Source organism: Marmota flaviventris, chromosome 14, assembly GCF_047511675.1.
Source record: "Marmota flaviventris isolate mMarFla1 chromosome 14, mMarFla1.hap1, whole genome shotgun sequence".
In the NCBI taxonomy this organism is placed as follows: Eukaryota; Metazoa; Chordata; class Mammalia; order Rodentia; family Sciuridae; genus Marmota; species Marmota flaviventris.
This window is the reverse complement of record NC_092511.1, coordinates 44,898,728-44,919,146: the sequence shown is the minus strand read 5'-3', so window position 1 is coordinate 44,919,146 and position 20,419 is coordinate 44,898,728. Positions and strand designations below refer to the sequence as shown.

General features: G+C 33.2%; 1 protein-coding gene and 1 long non-coding RNA gene across 8 annotated transcripts in view; one reads left to right on the top strand and one right to left on the bottom strand.

Moving 5' to 3' along the window:
- LOC114091856 (uncharacterized) overlaps positions 1 to 14,531 on the bottom strand; it is a 42,757-nt gene extending 28,226 nt beyond the window's left edge. The window contains exons 1-3 of the long non-coding RNA XR_003582569.3: positions 14,254 to 14,531; positions 6,229 to 6,325; positions 2,414 to 2,613 (exon numbers count right to left, since the gene is read on the bottom strand). This is a non-coding gene — a long non-coding RNA (uncharacterized lncRNA). The remainder of the gene's footprint in view (positions 1 to 2,413; positions 2,614 to 6,228; positions 6,326 to 14,253) is intronic.
- Positions 1 to 20,419, top strand: part of Ccdc88a (coiled-coil domain containing 88A) — a 125,786-nt gene that overhangs the window by 102,057 nt on the left and 3,310 nt on the right. For 3 of the 7 annotated variants that reach the window (XM_071601583.1, XM_071601582.1, XM_027934370.3), the window contains 10 exons: positions 720 to 906; positions 3,399 to 3,544; positions 5,912 to 6,004; positions 6,133 to 6,347; positions 9,323 to 9,406; positions 10,391 to 10,594; positions 11,179 to 11,250; positions 12,252 to 12,332; positions 14,269 to 14,537; positions 14,945 to 20,405. In XM_071601583.1, coding sequence (XP_071457684.1) covers positions 720 to 906; positions 3,399 to 3,544; positions 5,912 to 6,004; positions 6,133 to 6,347; positions 9,323 to 9,406; positions 10,391 to 10,594; positions 11,179 to 11,250; positions 12,252 to 12,332; positions 14,269 to 14,537; positions 14,945 to 15,937 — 2,344 coding nt within the window. In that variant the 3' untranslated portion in view covers positions 15,938 to 20,405. Of the gene's footprint in view, positions 1 to 719; positions 907 to 3,398; positions 3,545 to 5,911; positions 6,005 to 6,132; positions 6,348 to 9,322; positions 9,407 to 10,390; positions 10,595 to 11,178; positions 11,251 to 12,251; positions 12,333 to 14,268; positions 14,538 to 14,944; positions 20,406 to 20,419 lie in introns of those variants that run through there. The other 4 variants (XR_011704344.1, XM_027934372.2, XM_027934374.3 and 1 more) reach the window with 4 other exon arrangements.

Sequence of the window (20,419 nt, the reverse complement as noted above, 5' to 3'; positions counted from 1 at the left end):
GCCAAATTCAGACATGTTTTGGTACAGCCCCAAAACTAAGAAAAATTTTTATATTTTAAAGGGTTGGTGGGATGGGAGGAAAGGGGCATGCTACAGACACTGCATGTGGCCCACAACTTTAGTATTTACTCTCTGGTTCTTTACAGAAAGTGTGTCTATCACTTCTTTCCTTAGAGATCAGTGAACCTTGTTCTGAATATAAATAATGGGGGGAAAAAAGAAAAAGCTTTGTTTCATGTTGAATTTTAAATTCTCCAAAACTGAATTGGTCACTACTTCTTTTATCTTTTTTTCTAAATATTTTTATTAATACTTTTTGTGACAAAATTGTGAGCATCTTTCTTTTTTTTAATATTTTTTTTTGTAGTTGTACACAGTACTTTCATTTATTTATTTATATGTGGTGCTGAGGATTGAACCCAGGGTCTTACACATGTGAGGCAAGCGCTCTACCGCTGGGCCATAACCCCAGCCCGCATCTTTATTTCTTCAACCTATTTAAAGGATAAAGATTCTTTTCTACAGAAATGTACTCAGAAATTTGTTAATCTAGTTTTCCCAGAAAAGAGACTGATTCTTGATCAGTTTAGTAACTGGCAAAGAATCTTGTATATTCTTTAAATATCTCTTTTATTTATACAGCATTTTTACAATATGTAAATTACATGAAAGCTATTAAGAGAATCTAATGATGTTTCTGTTGTGATTTCTAATTTTAGGTTGAATCATACATATACTCAGCTTTTAAAAGAGACTGAAGTTTTACAAACTGACCATAAAAATTTGAAAAGTCTTCTAAATACTTCTAAACTGGAACAAACAAGGTTAGAAGCTGAATTTTCAAAACTGAAGGAGCAGTACCAACAGCTAGATATCACGTCCACTAAGCTGAATAATCAGTGTGAGGTGAGCTTTAACAAATTGAATCACTGTTTACTTCCTTTGGATATCAAAACATGCCTAAAAAATAAATAATCATATTGTAACAACATCAGCAGCATATAATTAGTGGTATGTTTTCAAAAGAATTGATCACAAATAATTAAAATCACAAGTGATTTAGAAAAACCTACTGTATCTTTAATTTCATTCATTTTTATTATTCATTTAAACTTTTATGTCCAGATACTTTGAATTGTAAAGTTATGTGTTTCCTTAGTGAAAAAATGTTTATGTTACACCTACTGTGATACTATAAACCAGTAGAAAGGAAAATTAGTTTGAAAGCACATACATTTAATTACCCAACAAAGTTAAAAGGTGCAGAGCATTCATTCTACCTATGATTTATAGAAATCTAAATAACATATAGTTAGGTGGGTGTACTTGGTAAATCAACTCCTCAACAAATAATAAAATTTGATAGAACTGTCAAAAAATATTTTAGAACTCCAGAACTCAAGTAATGGCATACAGAAAAGTGAGAGGCACTTATTAGAGAAAAATTGCTCAACCTTAGAGAATAACTGTGGTTGGTTTTCTGAGGCATTTTTATCTTGTGGTATCTCTTTCCTCTGAAGTTCTAACAGCACAAAGTAAGCTGTAAAAACCAGCAGCACTGCTGTTAGAGAAGACTGGCTTGATTTTGAGCAGAGCAGGGAAAAGCTCCTTGCCCAGATAGCCTGAGATTAAAGTACATTGAGGCAAATAATTGACTAGCAAATTAGTCAGAAATTTAACTAAGACATCCAAGAAATAAGACTACCACAGTGAGTTTTGGTAGGTCTCACCAAGTGGTCTGGTATCTGGTATGCTGGTCAGGAGAGATCAGAGAAGGCCCTAGCTATCTGCTTCTGCCTGGCTGTCACAAGTTGGGACAAATGTTAATCTTTGGCTAGGGGTGAAGTCATGTAATAAAATGATTTGGAAAATGTAGAAGTCTAAAGTGTAAGAAAGAGGTTGGGGATGGTAGTTAACCTTGGTGGGAAGGAATGGTGACTGCAAAATAGCATAGCAGTGTTACTGGAATACAATTAATGTTCTGTTTCTTGATTTGGGTGCTGTCTTAACACGTTAACTTTGTGATAATTCATTGAACTGTATATACACACTTAAAATCTGTTCTCTTTTCTGTATATATGTCTCACTGGATGTGGTGGTGCATGTCTATAATCCTAGCAACGTGGGAAGCTGAGGCAGGAGGATCACAAATTTGAAACCAGCCTCTCAGCAACTTAGCGAGCTTGTCTCAAAATAAATAAAAAGGGCTGGGGATGTGGCTCAGTGGTTAAGTGCCCAGGGTTCAATATATGTCTCATCCATTGTCTTTTAACATAATAACAACCATAAATCCTCAATGGTGATGGACATTAAACATTTCTTTGTGCTCAATAGTTTGTGTGTTAGCCAAGCAGATGTACCAATCCACCCACTAATATATAGACCAGTGATTTGCTTCTGCATTTATAGTTACCTGGCAGATATGCTGGACAGCTGCCTGAGATACCTCTTTTCTGTTTTATGTGGCTTCTCATCTTCTAGAAGGGTTTCAATAGACTGAGGTGAAGTATACAAGGCCTCTTGAGGCCCAGGTTTGAACTTTCATACATCACTCCCATTTATTCTTGGGCAAAGGCATTCCAAATTCAAGAAGAGGGGAAATAGATTCCACTGCTTGATGGGAAGAGTGAGAAGTCATAATGTAAGAAGGTGTGGATAAGAAAGAAAATAAATGTTTTTCAATGAATCTACCACATTATATTTCAATATAACAATATATAAATAAACCAGTCATGTACAATATTGATATTTCTTGGATCAAGATGATTTTGTATGGTTATTCATAGTAAGTATCATTCTTCCTGATTTTCTTTACCTTTTGAGAATTTTTCATTAACTATCTACTATGTGACATAGGTATACTTTATTTTCAACAGTTGTAGCATGGTAAGAGCTATTCTCATTTTATAGATTTGAGAATTAACTAACTTGTCCAAACTTTCTTAGCCACTTAAACAAAAGACCAGAGATTTGATCTAGCTTTTGAACTATAAGTAAAACAGTTTTTAAGGTAAAAAGCATTATTTTGGGGCTGGGGATATAGCTCAGTTGGTAGGAAGAGTGCTTGCCTTGCATGCAAAAGGCCCTGGGTTCAATCCCCAGCACCACACCAAAAAAAAAAAAAAAGTATTTTGGAACAGATCATTTATGATATATTAAACCCAGTGTTTGAGGGAATAAGAAAATACATTTGTATAGCATGTAACCCAGTGCTGTACCTGTCATTATCACTAAAATAATCATTCATGTTCTGACCAAAGTGAAACCATCTAATTGTTAAAACAGCGGAAGACTTAAGTCTTTGTGTAGTACTTAATATATTTTAAATGTTTTGGGTCAGGTGATTTATGTAAAATGTAAATGTTTAAAAAATTTTTCTTTTGTGTGTGTTTTAACAGTTGCTTAGCCAACTTAAAGGAAATTTGGAAGAAGAAAATCGACACTTACTAGATCAAATTCAAACTCTCATGCTACAGAACAGAACACTTTTGGAGCAGAATATGGAAAGCAAGGATCTTTTTCATGTTGAACAAAGACAGTACATGTAGGTATCAAATAATTTCACACTCTGAAATAGTAGTCATGATATTATCATTGCCATACCTGGTGACAGAGAAAATTTCATACTCATTTTTCTTGATTATCAGCATTATTTGAATATGTGTTTTGAGTGCTTATATTCCAGAAACACTAACATGAAAACACATGGTTCCTGCTCTGAAAGAATTAGTAATATAAAGCAGTAAAGACAGGGAAATACTTTTTAATACTATGATGCTAAAGCTAGGTTTGGTGGTGCTTTCCTAGAATCCCAGGTACTTGGGAGACTGAGGCAGGAAGATTGCAAGTTTGAAGTCAGTCTGGGCAATTTAGCAAGAAATTGTCTCAAAACAAAAAGGGCTGGAGATGTGGTTTAGTGGCAGAGTACTTGCCTAGCATGTGTGAATCCCTTGATTCAGTTTCCAATACTGTCAATATAACACATACACACATAATGGAGATATGTATAGGGGGCCCTAGTTTTCAAAGATGAGACTTGAGCTGAGACTTGAAGTTACAAGAAAAAATTTGCTTAAGGTACATACTAGACCAAAATATATAACAATGCAAAAACGTGGAGGTATGATGAGTGTGTTGTAAGAACTAAAAATTAATTATTATTTCTATAGCCAAACTGAAGGAGGAGGAACACTAGAGAAGTGGAGCCAGTTCACAAAAGTTTCTTTATACCATAAGTTAAGATCAAATTACATGGGCCTGGGGAGGTAGTTCAGTGGTAAAGCACTTATTTTAAATGTGCAGAGCCCTAGGTTCAATCCCCAGCATAGCAAAAAATAAAAAATAAAATTATATGAGAGACAGAATTAGCCAGCTAAATTATTCAGAAGTTAAGTACATTAAGAATGGGGGAATTTGATAAGACTCAGAGATTTGGACCTGGGCAGGTCAGTTTATTATACCATGATTCACCTGTATTAAATTCTTCCTTTCCTTTTCCCCACTAAAATAAGAAACACCATAGTGTCATAGAAACTGCCAGCTGTTGAAATCAAACAGCTCCTAATTTATGTCCTAATTTTTCAGTTTTATCCGAAGACTAAAAACAAGTCACTTCATTTCTTTGATCATTAGCTGCTGCCTCTCTAAAATAAAGATAACAGCTACTTCCATGTTATTCTAAAGTGTAAATGAAATAATGCTTTTCCGACTTGTTCATGATGGGAAGCCAAGGCACATCTGAAACCAAAATATATATATTTTTCAAATATCTATTTTATTATAGAATTTAGGGTAGGGAGCATTTTTTTATATTAATGCACATGGAACACAGAGTTTGCATGAATTTTTTAAATTTTTATTTTTAATATTTTTTGAGGGGGGCATGGTACTGGCAGTTGTATTCAAGGGTGCATGCTAGGTAAGCACTCCACCACTGAGCTACATGCCTAGCAGTTTTTAAATTTTATTTTGAGATAGGGTCTCACTGTGCTGCCTTAAGCTGGCCTTGAATTTGTGGTCCTCCTGCCTCAACCTCCCAAATAGCTGGGATTACAGGTATCTGCCATCATACCCATCTCAGAGTTAGCATGAACTTTTAAGATAAATGCAAAACCTTAAAGAAATTTCACATTTGTTGCTGGCCACTTTGGACTACAACCTTTTTAGGAATATATGTTCCTTTAGTCTCTGCCATATTGTAAGTTAAAAAGCACTGAGTATATATAAAGTTCTTGGCATTTGAGTTTCCTTTTCGTTAAGCAGAGGTATTACCCAAAGTTTTGTCTTAATATTCTGACCCATGGTGACTAATTTATTTCCAGGGTTTAAGTGATGTTTTTGTATGGTTGATTTCCAAATATTATTATCCATTCTGACTCACTGAATATAAGTTAAAAATATCCTTATTATATGTTGGACATTTCTAGCCAAATGCCTCTATCACATGATTCTGGCAGGAGTGACAGTGAACACAGGTAGTATTGAGAAGTTTCTAATGATCTTTCTTTCTTTCTTTTTTGATACCAGGAGCACTTTACTACTGAGCCAAATCCCTAGCCCTTTTTATTTATTTATTTATTTATTTTGAGACAGAGTCTCACTAAGTTGCTTAAGATTTCACTAAATTGCTGAAGCTGTCTTTGAACTTGTGATCCCCCTGCCTCAGCCTCCCAAGCTGGTCGGATTACATGCATGCACCATTATGCCCAGTTAAATTGGAAATTTGAAGAAAAGGAGAAATATGGGAAAAACCCATTGTTCTTCCTAATAAACAAACTTAAGAGTTGTCAATCATAGTGACCATTTGTTTACATTTGGGGAAGAAGTTATATCATAGTCCCAGAATAATTTAATACCATTCATAGCTGTACAAAACATGACTGCATGTCCTAAAACATTTTTATTTCTATAGTGATAAGTTAAATGAATTAAGACGGCAAAAGGAGAAATTAGAAGAAAAAATTATGGACCAATACAAATTTTATGACCCATCTCCTCCTAGAAGGTACTTTTAACCAAATTTTATGAATTTTTATTTTGGAAAATAAATTGTTCTAGTTTTGAAGACTTCTAATTCATGAGGAATTTATGTGTTGAATTTTAGACTAAGAATTTTTTAAATTATTCTATTAGGAGAGGCAACTGGATTACTCTAAAAATGAGAAAATTGATAAAATCCAAGAAAGATATTAATCGAGAACGTCAGAAATCTCTAACGTTAACACCTACTCGTTCAGACTCCAGTGAAGGATTTCTTCAGCTGCCCCATCAAGATAGTCAAGATAGTTCTTCAGTAGGATCAAACTCTTTAGAAGATGGCCAAACCCTGGGGACCAAGAAAAGCAGCAGTGAGTGCTCAAACTTTTAAACCTAGTGTTGATTTAGGAGTCCTTTCAAAAAACACTTAAGCAATCTTTTGGGAAAACAATCTGATATATGGTATTTCTTTTTAATCCAATATCAAATTAATCACATACTGCAGTAATACCCAGTCACATAATTTTCTAAAATGTACTATGCATCATCATTTGGCCTGAGAGGTAAAATATTGTAGAAAGAACATAAGAGCCAGAATAGGTCTGCCAATTGCAGGTTGCAGATTGTTTTAACATGAGCAGTTTTTACCTTTGTTTTATACTTCACAGGGTGGTTATGAGAAACAAGTAAGAAATATGTATAAGATTTCATTTTCATAAATATTTATAATAATCAAAATAAGGCATTTATAATTGGGGTTTGCTCATATACTTTGAGCAATTTGATGATTATCAAATTAGAGAGGGATGCTTGGGAAAAGTTTTGATTAAAATGAAATAAAGATGTGAATTGGCATACTAAACTTGTGATTTAACTTTTTATTACAAATTTTAGAAGTAGCACATCATAACATGCTCTATACAATTTGTAACCTTTTTATTTGGCTACTAGTTTGCTTACACAGGAAGAGCAAAGTAAAAGCCTAAAAAATCATATTTCAAGAGAAAAAAAATCCAATAAGTTAACTATTAGAGTTCTTAAAAATATGTAAACCAGGCACTTTGAATCCTCTCACATTATCACCAATATAAATGACTAAATTTTTAAAATTTTAAATGAGTACACACACAGATACACCCCAATTCTTTTGAAATAAATAATAAGCAAAAGCAGCTGCTTCCCCCAGAGATAAGATCTACACCTGAGTGATTCTCAGAGTATTCAGAAAACTGCACAGTGTTTGAGCTTCAGGTGAATTATCTTTGAAAGGGAACAATTATTTTGGAGTGAGGATATTAAACATTTTATAACATGTATTTCAAAATACAAGAATCCATAGGCAAGCAACAATAATAGAAAGTAAACATGCATTCTTGCATGTAAACACTAATCTCTAGAAAGCAGTTTTGATTCTATTTCTCCAAATAAAATTATTGTCATCCTAGGTCTTTTGCGATCTACTCTTGTCCACAAATTTGTAGTTATTGTTTTAGAGAAATCCTAAAGTTTTCCTTTAAAAGATGTTTTAACTGTCTCCTTTAGATATAAAATACCTCACACTAAGTAAAAAATGGTAACACATCTACTTCTTTTTTTTTTTTTAGTTAAACAAAGATGTTTTGATTCAGGTATGAGAGCATACACAAGAAAGGCACAGCAATCTCTTTTGAGGTCATCCTATCTGTTAGAAGTATAAATCTGTATTTCTTTCATGCTCTCTGCCAGAACAAGCAGAAGGATTCTTGCTTCTGCTTTCCTACAGTTGTTCATTTTTAGAATTTTTAAAGCAGACACAAAACCCAACAGTATTAATATTCCTTTAATTTTAAGTGTGCTTTGGAAAAAGCAGCACACTAACTGCCATAAGAAGAATCACATTTCATCCCTGGCAAATTTAAAATTTTTTATCTTATCCATTTTGGAAGAGTGTCTGTCTGTCAGTAGAGCAGTCTTTGGAAAACAGTTGAAAACAGAAAAAGAAAAAAGTGTCTAAACAAAACAACATGTGTGTGCATGCATGCTGCAACCACCCAGCTTTGTTTTAGCTAAGTGTCCATTTTTACATTGTTTTCAGTCCATTCTTTTTAATCATTGAAAACAGCTGTGTTTACCAAGTTTGAGGAGAAATAGGTCAGATTAAAGACCTTAGCAGTCAAACAAGTTAAAAAACTGTATGTCCATTTCATTCTCTTTAATGAATGATGCTTTTCAACTTATTAAAAGAGGTTCAATGATTTACAAAATGATAGCACACCCTGAGAAGGGTGTGTAATATGTTTTTAAGTCTTATAAAAGTTGTTTTCTCAACTCCTGTATTACATTTCTGGGGTCATAATTTTTCGTATACTTAAGATAAATCTTAACAAAAATGTAGCTTGAGAATGATTAAGTGACTCACGTGAACATTTTAATTTTTATTCTAATGACTCCTATGCTTGAGTGGTAATCCCTTCACTGATAAAATTTTTTCACGCAATGTTTTTTTAAATAAACTCATCCAAAGCACCCTTTGAAATGTTTTAAAATATTATATGCATTTTTATCTCATTTTGCTTACTTTGGGGTGTCTTTATCTTTTTCACTTTACCAGAGCTTAGTGCTATCACTTATTACTGCTGTCAATATATTCTTTTTTTCCTTTTCCCCAGCCAACTTTTTGTAAAATGAACTCCACATAATTGCTTGTTTCATCTTTAGACTTTGGTTGAAACCATATGTATTTCTGTGGTACTGATAAATAATGCACTAGAAGACAGTTTAGATCAATATTTTCTTCATTAAAGTTTAGGGGGAAAATGAAAGGTAACTTCAAAAGTTTCTTTAGATTATTCAGAACATCTTTAGGGACCCCTAATTTTTTGTTGATGTGTTACAATAGAATGTACAGTTTCCTAAATTATTTTTTCTAAAATAAAGCCTTTAACTTCAAAAGTAAAAGAAAATAAGGGCTTAAAAAGCCTTGTTCATTTTCATCATGTACTTTATGGAACACCAATAGCCTAATTTTTAAAGTTTGCCTTTATGATTTAACTAGAAAAATTGGTCCTTTCCTAAGTAATTCTAACCAGTTCCTGTTTTTACAGTACTTTAGCCAATCTAAGCTTTCCAAGTATGTTCCTCATCATTGTCTTCAGTGCTTTTCCAAGTATTTTAAAATATCAAAGTACATATTTCATATTTCATTATCATTCAGCAGCATGAGAATAAGCTTTAATATAGCATACATAGCTGAAACTCAAAACATTCATTTCTGTCCTTAATTTCAACATTTAACTCCCATCTGTTCTTCTCCCTTTTTTCTTTCATTTCCCTGTTTCTGTTTTTCCCTCATGCTCTGACATTAAAGTGGTTGCACTGAAAAGACTGCCCTTTTTGAGGAACAGACCGAAGGATAAAGACAAAATGAAGGCCTGCTACCGTCGTTCCATGTGTAAGACTTTATGACAGTTCAGCTTCTTTCAAATGACTACACTAGATTCCATTACTAATTTTTCACTAACCTTTCTCTGGACTGTGCCAGTTTATTATTTTGCAAAGTGCAGTCTTCCTTTACTACAAGGAGCTGGAAGAATATTTTTTTCAAAGTCTGCACTGAGTTTGCATTATATGTATGTCTACTGATACATATACATGCATATGTTTAATAATACATGTAATATACTTTAAAATTTCCAGTGCTTTCTGAAAGTTGGCAGAAAAAAGAACATTTTATATGCCATGGAGATTTTTTTCCCTCAAGAAATTTACTTAAGGAAAAAATAACAAAATCTTTAGCATTAGGTATTTGTTTACTTAATGAACCTGGTTAAATAAATAAATAAAATGGCCTATAATCCTTGAAAATGTTTGTCATTCTTTATATAATAATATTCTGGGTTTCTTTTTTTCTAAGTGGAATGGGTAACTACATAATCACGTTAAATGTCTCTATCACTGGAGATCATCTCTTTCAGGTTTTTATTCAGTGGTGTACTTATTTATAAAATGAATAATTTCTTCAGTAACCTGCTCTGACCAAGGACTCCTTCATTTTCAATAGTGATGCTATATAAGAATTGCTCTCCATCTTAATTCATTCCATTTTGTCACCACAAAACCACATTATGAAGGCTTCTAATTATATTGCACATCATTGCGCAAAAGCATGGCAATTGTACCTAGTAAAATTCCTTTCTTTGTCTTTTAAAGCGGGTGGAGGTGGGATAAAAATATTTACTGAAACTTATCAGCCTTTGGCCTCCTCATTTCATTCAACTGAATGCATGTCATAATTCAAATGACCTTGTGGTTATAGTTTTTTTTAATGTCCATTTTCATTAGTTCATAGACAAAAATCAGATCATTTTTAATACAAAATAGAAATAAAAGCAATACATTAACCATGCTGATTCATTTGCTTTCATTTGCATCCCAGCCATGAATGACCTGGTGCAGTCCATGGTCCTAGCAGGAGGACAGTGGACAGGTAGTACTGAGAATTTGGAGGTTCCTGATGATATTTCAACGGGTAAAAGGAGAAAAGAATTGGGAGCTATGGCCTTCTCTACTACAGCCATCAACTTTTCAACTGTCAACTCTTCTGCAGGCATCAGATCCAAGCATTTGGTTAATAATAAAGGTATAGGCCGTCTGCTATTTGCACTGTGGTGTAACTGTTGACAGCAGGAATTTTAATTTGACTTTCCCCTGTGTTCTTTTTTTTTCAAACAACCTTAAATAATTATCAAAACATAATCTGGATTTAATTTGGAGGAATTTCCAAAGCATTTCAAAAATTTAAAACATTACACAAATAATTAAAATCTACTCTAGGCCTACTTTCATAATAAACAGCTGATAAACTAACAATTGAAAAGAAGTATACCAGATAAAGAGTGAAAAAAGGAGAAAGAAATCTAAGTTTAAAAATCAAAACAAAATGTAAAAGTACTACATAGAACAATCCAGGTTCTTGTTTTACTTTCCAGGGCCACAGGAGTGATTGTTTCATTGCTTCTGACATTTTCCCTAAGCAAGTCAACTCTCATCAGAACTACTTGATTCTTTACTTCTATTTCCAGTTTCTGGCTGAGTCTATGAAATATGTTAAGTCAAGATATATGTGATTGAAAAAGAACTTCTATATTCTGTGTAAATAATATTTTGTAGTGGTATTGTTTTGTTACAAAAATATGTTTATATCCATTTTGCTATTTTATGTAGATGCTACATCCTTTGAAGACATAAGTCCACATGGTATTAGTGATGATTCTAGTACGGGATCAAGAGTTCATGGTAAGATATGGTCCTTTATTTAGGGAGTACACATTAAATACTAAATGGGAATGCTGACACTCTTGCATTGAAAAGTAAATGTGGTATTGCCAGCAAGCATGTTCTGTCTGTCCTGAATCTCACAGTTACTTCTGCCATTTCTTCAAACCTAATCCTCCCTTTTGTCCTTTTTAATATTATTGTTTCTCTATGTGTTTTCTGTTTTTTTTTTATTTATATAAATTAGGCATATATGACAGCAGAATGCATTTTGATTCGTTACACAGTTGCAGCACAACTTTTCATTTTTCTGGTTGTATACAATGTAGTGTTGCACCATATGTGCAATCATACATGGTCCTAGGATAATGATGTTCATCTCATTCCACCATTTTTCCTCCCTCCCCTTTACCCAATCAAAGTTCCTCCATTTTTCCCATCTTCCCCCATTATGAATCATCATCCACTTATCAGAGAGAACATTCAGCCTTTGATTTACATGCTTTTTCTTTTAATCAAGGTCATTTATAAAATATGCCTGCACAATCTCCAAAGATAATTTTATTTCTATTTTTACATAAGCTTAGTTATAAGAGTTTAATTTTACCATTGGTTTGTAAATACTCATTTTGGCAAAGGATGAACTTTAGCAAAGTTTCTACAATTGAATATTTCAGATTGTTTAATTTCCACCTGAAATCATATGTTAAAAAACTTAACCATTATTAATAATAAAAAATAGATAACATAATAGAGGAATTTCATGGAATTTTAAGCAGGGTTTTAAGAAGTAGTAGCATAGGGCAATGTGAACTGTACGGTTGTTTCTATCTATTGTAGATAGGACTACAATCTGAAAATGTCTTTGCTTTCTAAACTACAAGATTCACCTGTCTGTGGGCATGCTTAGTCTGTGAAAGTATGCATGATTGCTTCCTCAAAGCATTCTGTGATCAGAATGTACAATTCAGTGTTATCAGCTTAGAAGTTTTATCACACTGTCTCCTGATTTTTTCATTTAGCTTCAAGACCAGCCAGCCTTGATAGTGGCAGAACATCCACTAGCAATAGCAATAATAATGCTTCACTCCATGAAGTCAAAGGTATGCTGTAGGTAAATTTATTAATGTAATCCATCCATTTCCAGTACTAATTAAAAGTTTGGGTGGGGCTGAGCCTGTAGCTCATTGGTAGAACACATGCTTAGCATGCACAAGACCCTGTTTTCAGTCCTCAGCACCAGTGGGGAACAAAGTTGAAGATGAGATGACATTTCCAGGATAAAGTGTGAAATACAAATCTGTGTTGGAACATAGTCTTTTGAACATTTGTATTTTTTTCATTGTAATACATATGTATTTCAATGAATACTAATGTAAAAACAGGAGCATTTATTTTGGTTTCAGTTTTTCATCTTCACAGATAAAATATTCATGTTGTACATAAAAATTGTTCATAGGTTCTTATTTTACTTACATTTTGTTGGACATCTAAGTGATTGTCCTTAATTTTCTTATGATTCATGTACTTTAAACTTACATTAATCATATTTTAGAAATACTTTTAGCTTAATTTATCCACAAAATAAAATTAAGCTTTGTTAGTCTTAATTTGAAAAGCAGTTGTCTGTGTGTGTGTGTGTGTGTGTGTGTGTTGCACAAGAACTGTATGGATGCATATTGCTCATAGAAAGAATTATTTCAATACTTCTTCGTCACTTCTTAAATATGCATTCAGAGGTGAGGCTTTTATGTTAAATGTATGGAAACTTTGACTAAAATCTTTTTCTTTGAAGATATACTGCCTTTTCAGATGCTGGAATTATTTAACCAATCTATTATAGTTATCCTGTATAGTCCAGAATTATCAAATTATATAATGAATATATTCTGGTGCTTTGAGGATTATAAAATTATTTTGTCTCAGTTGTAATTTCATCATGAATGCTATGCCATACTGCAGTGATGTAAAATATCTGATTTTGAGGGATTTAAAAAAAATTTTTACAAGCATATTATATCCAGTAAGAAAACATAGTATAAACTGTGAAGAATTTCTTTTTATTTGAAAATTTAAGAAAATGCTATTGCTGTGAAATGTTACATAAGTTGGGATAAATTCTTTCATCTCCCACTTTACTCTCTGTAATTAGGAAACCATGGAATGTTTCATTTTCTGTTTTGATGTGTTATACAGTTTTTTATTGATCAAAATAAATCAGTACTCTTTAGGAATAGTATCAATTTTAAGGAGCTTTATTCCAGAACTAACTAATTCTGTATAATTGACCTTCAACTGAGTCTTATAAGACTATGTAGGCAACATACCAACAGTGGACAGTAGGAACAATAAGATGATTCATTAAGAAAAGAATAAAACAGTAAATATTTGATTTCATATTTTACTGGAGTTTTCTAACTAACTGTATCATGTCTCCATTTGACTTACCTTATGTGTGTGTTATTTAAATTTTAATTTAAGTATTCAATTAGGATGAACAGAACCTTCAAATAAGTAAAGGGAACTTCACAGAGAAACAAAGAACTAGAAATCTTTTCTTGTTTTACCTCTGTTTTTTTTTTTTCTTTTTGCATTCAGAACAGTTTTAGATTTTAACATCTTGAAATAATTTAAAATTCATGTAATCATGTTCTTGACTAAATTTTACAATTAATTGAGCCTGAATTTTTAAAAATGTATTATTCACTCATCTGTTTATTCATATATTTAGTCATCAGTATGTTGAATGTTTTCTATGTAAGGGGTTCTCTTTAGGCTCTGAGAATTATGGTAAAAGCAAATTTTTGTCCTCGTGGAACTTAAAATATCTGTCAATTTGACAAAATAAGGAAGCAAGCTGTGACAGATAGTTGTTAAACTGATGAAAGATTAATGTGGTTTACTAAGCGTTTCTAAATAAAACCTGAAAATAAGATTGACTATTCATACAGTAAGAGTCCCATCAACAAATATTACTGCTTATGTAGTATTAATCTCATCTCTATTACTGAAGTCTCAACATACCATTTACTCCAAAAGCAGGTGCAGTTAATAACCAAAGCAGGCCACAAAGCCACAGCAGTGGAGAATTTAGCCTGCTTCATGATCATGAGACTTGGTCCAGCAGTGGTAGCAGTCCAATCCAGTACTTGAAAAGACAGACCAGATCAAGTCCAGTGCTCCAGCACAAAATGCCTGAAACACTAGAAAGTCGAGCACATCACAAAATCAAAACTGGTTCCCCTGGAAGTGAAATTGTTACTCTACAACAGTTTTTGGAAGAAAGCAACAAGCTTACCTCAATACAGGTTAGTTTTATGTATGATGACCTTAATTAACATGAATATCACCTCGTGCAGTGGTTGTAATCCCAGGGTTCAGGAGGCTGAGGCTGAAGGATTGCAAGTTCAAAGCTAGCCTCAGCAATTTAGGGAGGCCCTAAGAAACATAGTAAGATCCTGTCTCAAAATAAAAAAGGGCTGGGGATGTGGTTCAGTGGTTTAGTGCCTCTGGGTTCAAATCCATGGTGCCAAAAAAAAAAAAGAAGAAGAAGAAGAATACCACAAGTTAAATATCTGTTTGAACTTTAGAGCTTTTTTAAAAAAATTCTGGAGTGTTAAGAATTACCAGCATCTGTATATCATACAGCTCAGTATATCAGGAAAATCAAAACATGGCTGTATTTACTGATCTGTTTTATTTTTTTTTTAAACAGTTAAAGTCCTCAAGCCAAGAGAATCTCTTAGATGAAGTAATGAAAAGTTTGTCTGTCTCTTCTGACTTTTTGGGAAAAGACAAACCAGTTAGCTCTGGTCTTGCCAGGTCAGTAAGTGGAAAAGCCCCAGGGGACTTCTATGAGAGACGGACAACTAAGCCTGAATTTGTGAGATCTGGTCCTCGAAAGACTGAAGATGCATACTTCATTAGTTCTTCAGGAAAAACTACACCAGGCACTCAAGGAAAGATAAAATTAGTAAAAGAAACCTCTCTGTCACGACAATCAAAAGATAGCAATCCTTATGCCACTTTACCTCGTGCAAGTAGTGTGATCTCTACTGCCGAAGGAACTACACGAAGGACAAGCATCCATGATTTTTTGACCAAGGACAGTAGAGTACCTGTATCAGTTGATTCACCTCCACCTGCTGCTGATAGCAACATCACTGCAGCATCTAGTGAGTACCATTTACACCAGTGGTCCTCTCATGCATTTCACAGTTCAACATGTGCTGTAGATTCTCATGCCCAAAATGATTTAGCTACAGATATGCTTGAGTCTCTATCTGCCCTGACTAGAAGCTCAAGAACAGAAAAGTCACATTTTCCAAACCAAACTTTTGCTACTTTTAATGTATCTAATGAGGCATTTGGAATAGCAACTAAAGATAACATAGGATCACTTAGTATGGTTCATTCATCTCAGCCATTCTTATCCCTGAATACAGAATTAGTTAGTAACATAAGTGGGTTACCTCTCAGATCAGTCACCAGAGATACTGACCAGGTTTTTGCCCCTTCGGATAAAGCTGCAAAGAAAGATAATGAGCAGTGTTCTGATAGTCAGAACCCTAGTAACAGTAACTCACAGTCCTCTATAGATAGCAATAACCTTATCATTCCTGCATGCCTCTATCCTGATGACACAGAAGCTGCATTGTTGGTTTCTGAGGATAATCAAACTGTTTGGTATGAATATGGTTGTGTATGATCAAATTTGCACAATACTTTGATGTTCTTTAATATGCACTGTGCTTCTCTCATCTGATTTGAAGAGCTGCTATTGAAAAGTATCATTTGGCTAGTTTTTTTTTTTTAAATTTGAAAATTGTGGCATTGTCTTCAGCTGTATGTGATGGCATGTATATATACATAAATGTGTAACCACACCAAAGCCTGCATGAAATATTAATTACATTGTACATTGTATGCATGACTTTAAAAACCTCAACTATATGTGCTCCTCTTTCACATTTTTTGTCACTTGATAAAGAGGTTATTACATTGATATCCTATGCATGTTAAAATAGTTGCATGTTCTGTTTCCAGTAAGACATTTCAAAGTCATATTTCCTTTGTTGCTTACAAAAAGCAAATGTCCACTCACTCTGCTTCTTCATCTTCTGCTCCTACTTTTCTCTCTCTCCTTTTTACCCCCAGAATGTGCACTTTATATTGCACATGTACAGTATTAGTAAGAAAAATATGTAAAAAAATCATTTTCTTATATAGTTTAACTATGCTGTCTATTGTGCATACAAAGAAATAGTTAATAATGCAATTTAACATTTTGTGTAGCAAATTTTAATGATGCCCATGTTTATAAAACATTGTTCAGATTTAAGACATTGTAAATATTCATAAATTTAGTGTTACCCATTGAAAACCCCTTCAAATTTAAATGTCATTTACACAGTGACTAGAAGCAGTTGTACTAATTCTCTTCTTTGCATTTTCCTGATAAATACAACAGTTTAAGTACTATCTTTCCTTCAAGATGATTTATTTACTTGGAACCAGTTAACACAGTAGTTTTTCTAGTTCTTTTTTATAGACTCAAAGAGAAATAAACAATCATACTCAGTGTGTTCGAAATTTTTGTATTTTTCCTTCTATTTCAAAAGGGTAGCAAGTTTACAAAGTGAAAATCATCACTTCTGTAATTAATGATTAAAATATGTATGTATGTCCTTAAAGCAGTTTTTTAAAATTAATACATTTTTGCTAAAATGTACAATTAGGACTTGTAACCATTTAAACAAACAAATGTGTTTTTATAAGACAAATTATAGAACAAAAACAAATATAAACGCTGTAGCAAAAAACACGATATATAAGATAAATATAATATTTGCAAACTCTTAACTCCGTTGTCGTAAACTTTTTTTTAAGTTGTAGATGGACACAATACCTTTATTTTATTTATTTATTTATTTATTTTTATATGATGCTGAGAATCGAACCCAGTGCCTCGCGCATGCTAGGCAAGTGCTTTACCACTGACTGAGGTACACCTCAGCCCTGTCATACACTTCTAAATTATCTTTCTATGTTAATATAACTTTTAAAGCAAACCAGATAAACTTGAATTTCTAATTCCCAGAATATTAAGGGAAAAAACTGTAATCCTGATTCACTTACATCTGGAGGAATATATCTTAGATCTGTCTTTGGAATATTTTTGCCATTTTGGTTGAGCCTAACTATTACTGAAAATAACTCAGCCTGGAATCTGGAAGGAATGCCTTGAAATGTGACTTTAAGAAAGAAAGAATTAATTATTATTTTATATTCATGATTATTAAGCTGTTATTATTGGACTAGAGGAAAAATCACAGAGAATCTTTGCTTAATGAAATGTGTATCCTTGGTAAATTAAGTCTCATACTTAACATCATTTCACAGACTAGGCTCCTTCCATTTGGTCCAGTACCTTACATCTAGGTAATCAGATGTACAAAATCAGAAATTTTCACCTTTTTTAGTACCACCTACTACACTTTCTGCATGAATACTTCATTCTATTTTACTATCAGTTTTTGCTCAGTTAGTCCTAACATTCCAAAATTTTGGGTACTAATATTTATTTTTCCCTCTGTTTTCTCTCTGTCTCCTCCCCCTCTCCCTCCCCCTCCTCCTCCTCCTTCTTCTTCTTCTTCCTTTCTCTCTCTCTCTCACTGGGTATTGAACTTAGGGATGCTGTACCACTGAATTGCATTCCCATTCCCTTTTACTCCCCTCCAACCCATAGGGTCTCACTGAGTGGCCAAGGCTGACCTCAAACTTGCCATCCTCCTCCGTCAGCTTCCCAAATCACTGGGATTATAGTCTTTTTTTATCACCTAGTATCAGTTTAATGGTAAATATAGCTTAGATGGGAGCCATATATGATACAAATACAATTAGTGTTGTTCCTTTTCCATATTGAGTCAAAGATTGTTTTGCAAGTATTTCAAATTTTTTAGATATCATAAATCTACCCATAATACTTTAAACTTAAAATATTAACTTTATTCATTCAAAATACATTTAAAACTCATGTACTGTTATATTAATGTGGTTATTTTACAATTAAACTTATAGGAAAGAAGTATTTCCTCCCAAATAATTGTATGTGTATAGATAATATAGCATATTTTCAAAATGAATATATACACTGTGCATGTAGAACAAATACATAACATTTCCATGAGTCCTGAAGATTGTCTGCGAATGCAGATTAGACTTCCTCCAGAAACCATCACCTGCCATGGAGTCATGAAATTTCCCCAAAACAAAACTAGTATCTTACCTCCGTTACTTCAGAGCAATTGAAGTAAAATTTTTGTGGTGGGGGAAAAAAACTTACAAATTGTACAGAACCATTGCCTCCAAAAATTTTGTTTAAATTAGCATAATACTTTCTGTAAATGAAAATTTACGTAGATGGCAAAAGAAAATTTAAGATAAATCAATTCAGACTCAGTTAAGCAGCTGCGCTTATTTTCTCTAAGACACCTCCCTGAATATCTACAGCTTCACAAAGGTTTATTTGAAAACAATTTGAAGATTCAAAATTATTCAATTTTATAAACAATGAAATTAAATAGCTTTTATATTCCTGAGTTAGGTTTCTAGAAGTTATACCCATATGATTTGTGCAATATTATACACATAATGTCATGCTATAGATCCACTTTGAGCAAAACAATTTTAGCTGTAATCAGTATGAGTGGCATATTATTTAAAAAATATAACTCAACCCTAGTTTTCTTAGTAAATAATACAAATATTTCATTCTGGATGCTTCTGTTATATGCAAAATTATAGTTTACTTTAAAAACTGTATGTAGGTCTGAGGTTGTGGCTCAGTGGTAGAGCATTTGCCTAGCACATGTGTGGCACTGGGTTTGATTCTCAGCACCCTCAACACCACATAAAATAGTAAATAAATAAAATAAAGTTTAAAAAAACTGTATGTTACGTAACCATTTGGTAAATAAACAAATATTTACTAAATAAAGCATGTGAGCCTGACACACAGAAAAATGTCATTGTTATAGGTTTTTAAGAAATAGTGATAGCTTTTATAATGTTTGTAGCTTTAAAATATAAAAATCAAGGGCTAGAGATGTGACTCGGTGCAAGACACCTTGCCTGGCATTTGTGAGGCCCTGGGTTCAATCCTCAGCCCTGAACTAAATAAATAAATACATAAATTCATAATTATATAAATAAATTTAAAAATTAAGCCAGGCGCAGTGGCACATGCCTGTAATCCCAGCAACATGGGAGGCTTAGACAGGAAGATTGTAAATTCGAGGCCAACTCAGCAGCTTAAGCAAGGGCCTAAGTAACTTAGTGAGACCCCGTCCCAAAATAAACAATAAAAACAGCTAGGGATGTAATTCATTTGTAATGTGTCCCTGAGTTCAGTCCCCAATACTGAAAAATAAATTAACGAATTAAGTGTGAAAATCATCTTTAAATAATGAGATGTCTATCAGGTTAATAAATTTCCCAGTTACAGTTTCCTTCTCCTTACCCTACTCAATGAGAACTCTTTAGTGTCTAATCTTCATGAATTGTTTTGTTTAACTTTGAATAAATAACATGAACTGCTTTTCTCCTGCAGATGTGGACAAAGTACAAGAAAGCAGACATTCAAAAAGCAGGTCTAGGGAGCAACAAAGCTCCTAATTCTATTGCCCACTACATGACATGTGGGCCAAGTGGTGAGTTTACTGCTTATAATGTAAATGAGATTAGTCTCATTTATACAAACTAACCAAATTAAGTTGAGAACAAGTGCATATTGCATTAACAGATGTAAATATTGCTTGCTTAATTGGTTGACTTTCTGTCTTGTTTACTAGTAAAACAAGATTAGTTGGTTGCCCTAGGTTTTTGCCTGTCAGGACAGGGAACAAATCTTTACATATTCTTCTTTTCCCTTCACTTTAAATTTAATTTTTCTGGTGAGTAATGATAATCTTTTTATGGTAAAAATAGAGCTTCCCCCACTATTTTGTTGATAACTAATGAGAATAAACTAGATGCCTATTCTATAAAGAAAAGTTGTCTCATTTTCTGTCACTCTCTCATTCCCATTGAAGTATCTGGTGCATGCTGTTCATAGTGGCTGTTCTGTAGTTAGTATCCCTCTTATCTTCAAGCTTTTCTTATATTTTCTTTCTTCTTTCTGCCTTTCAAC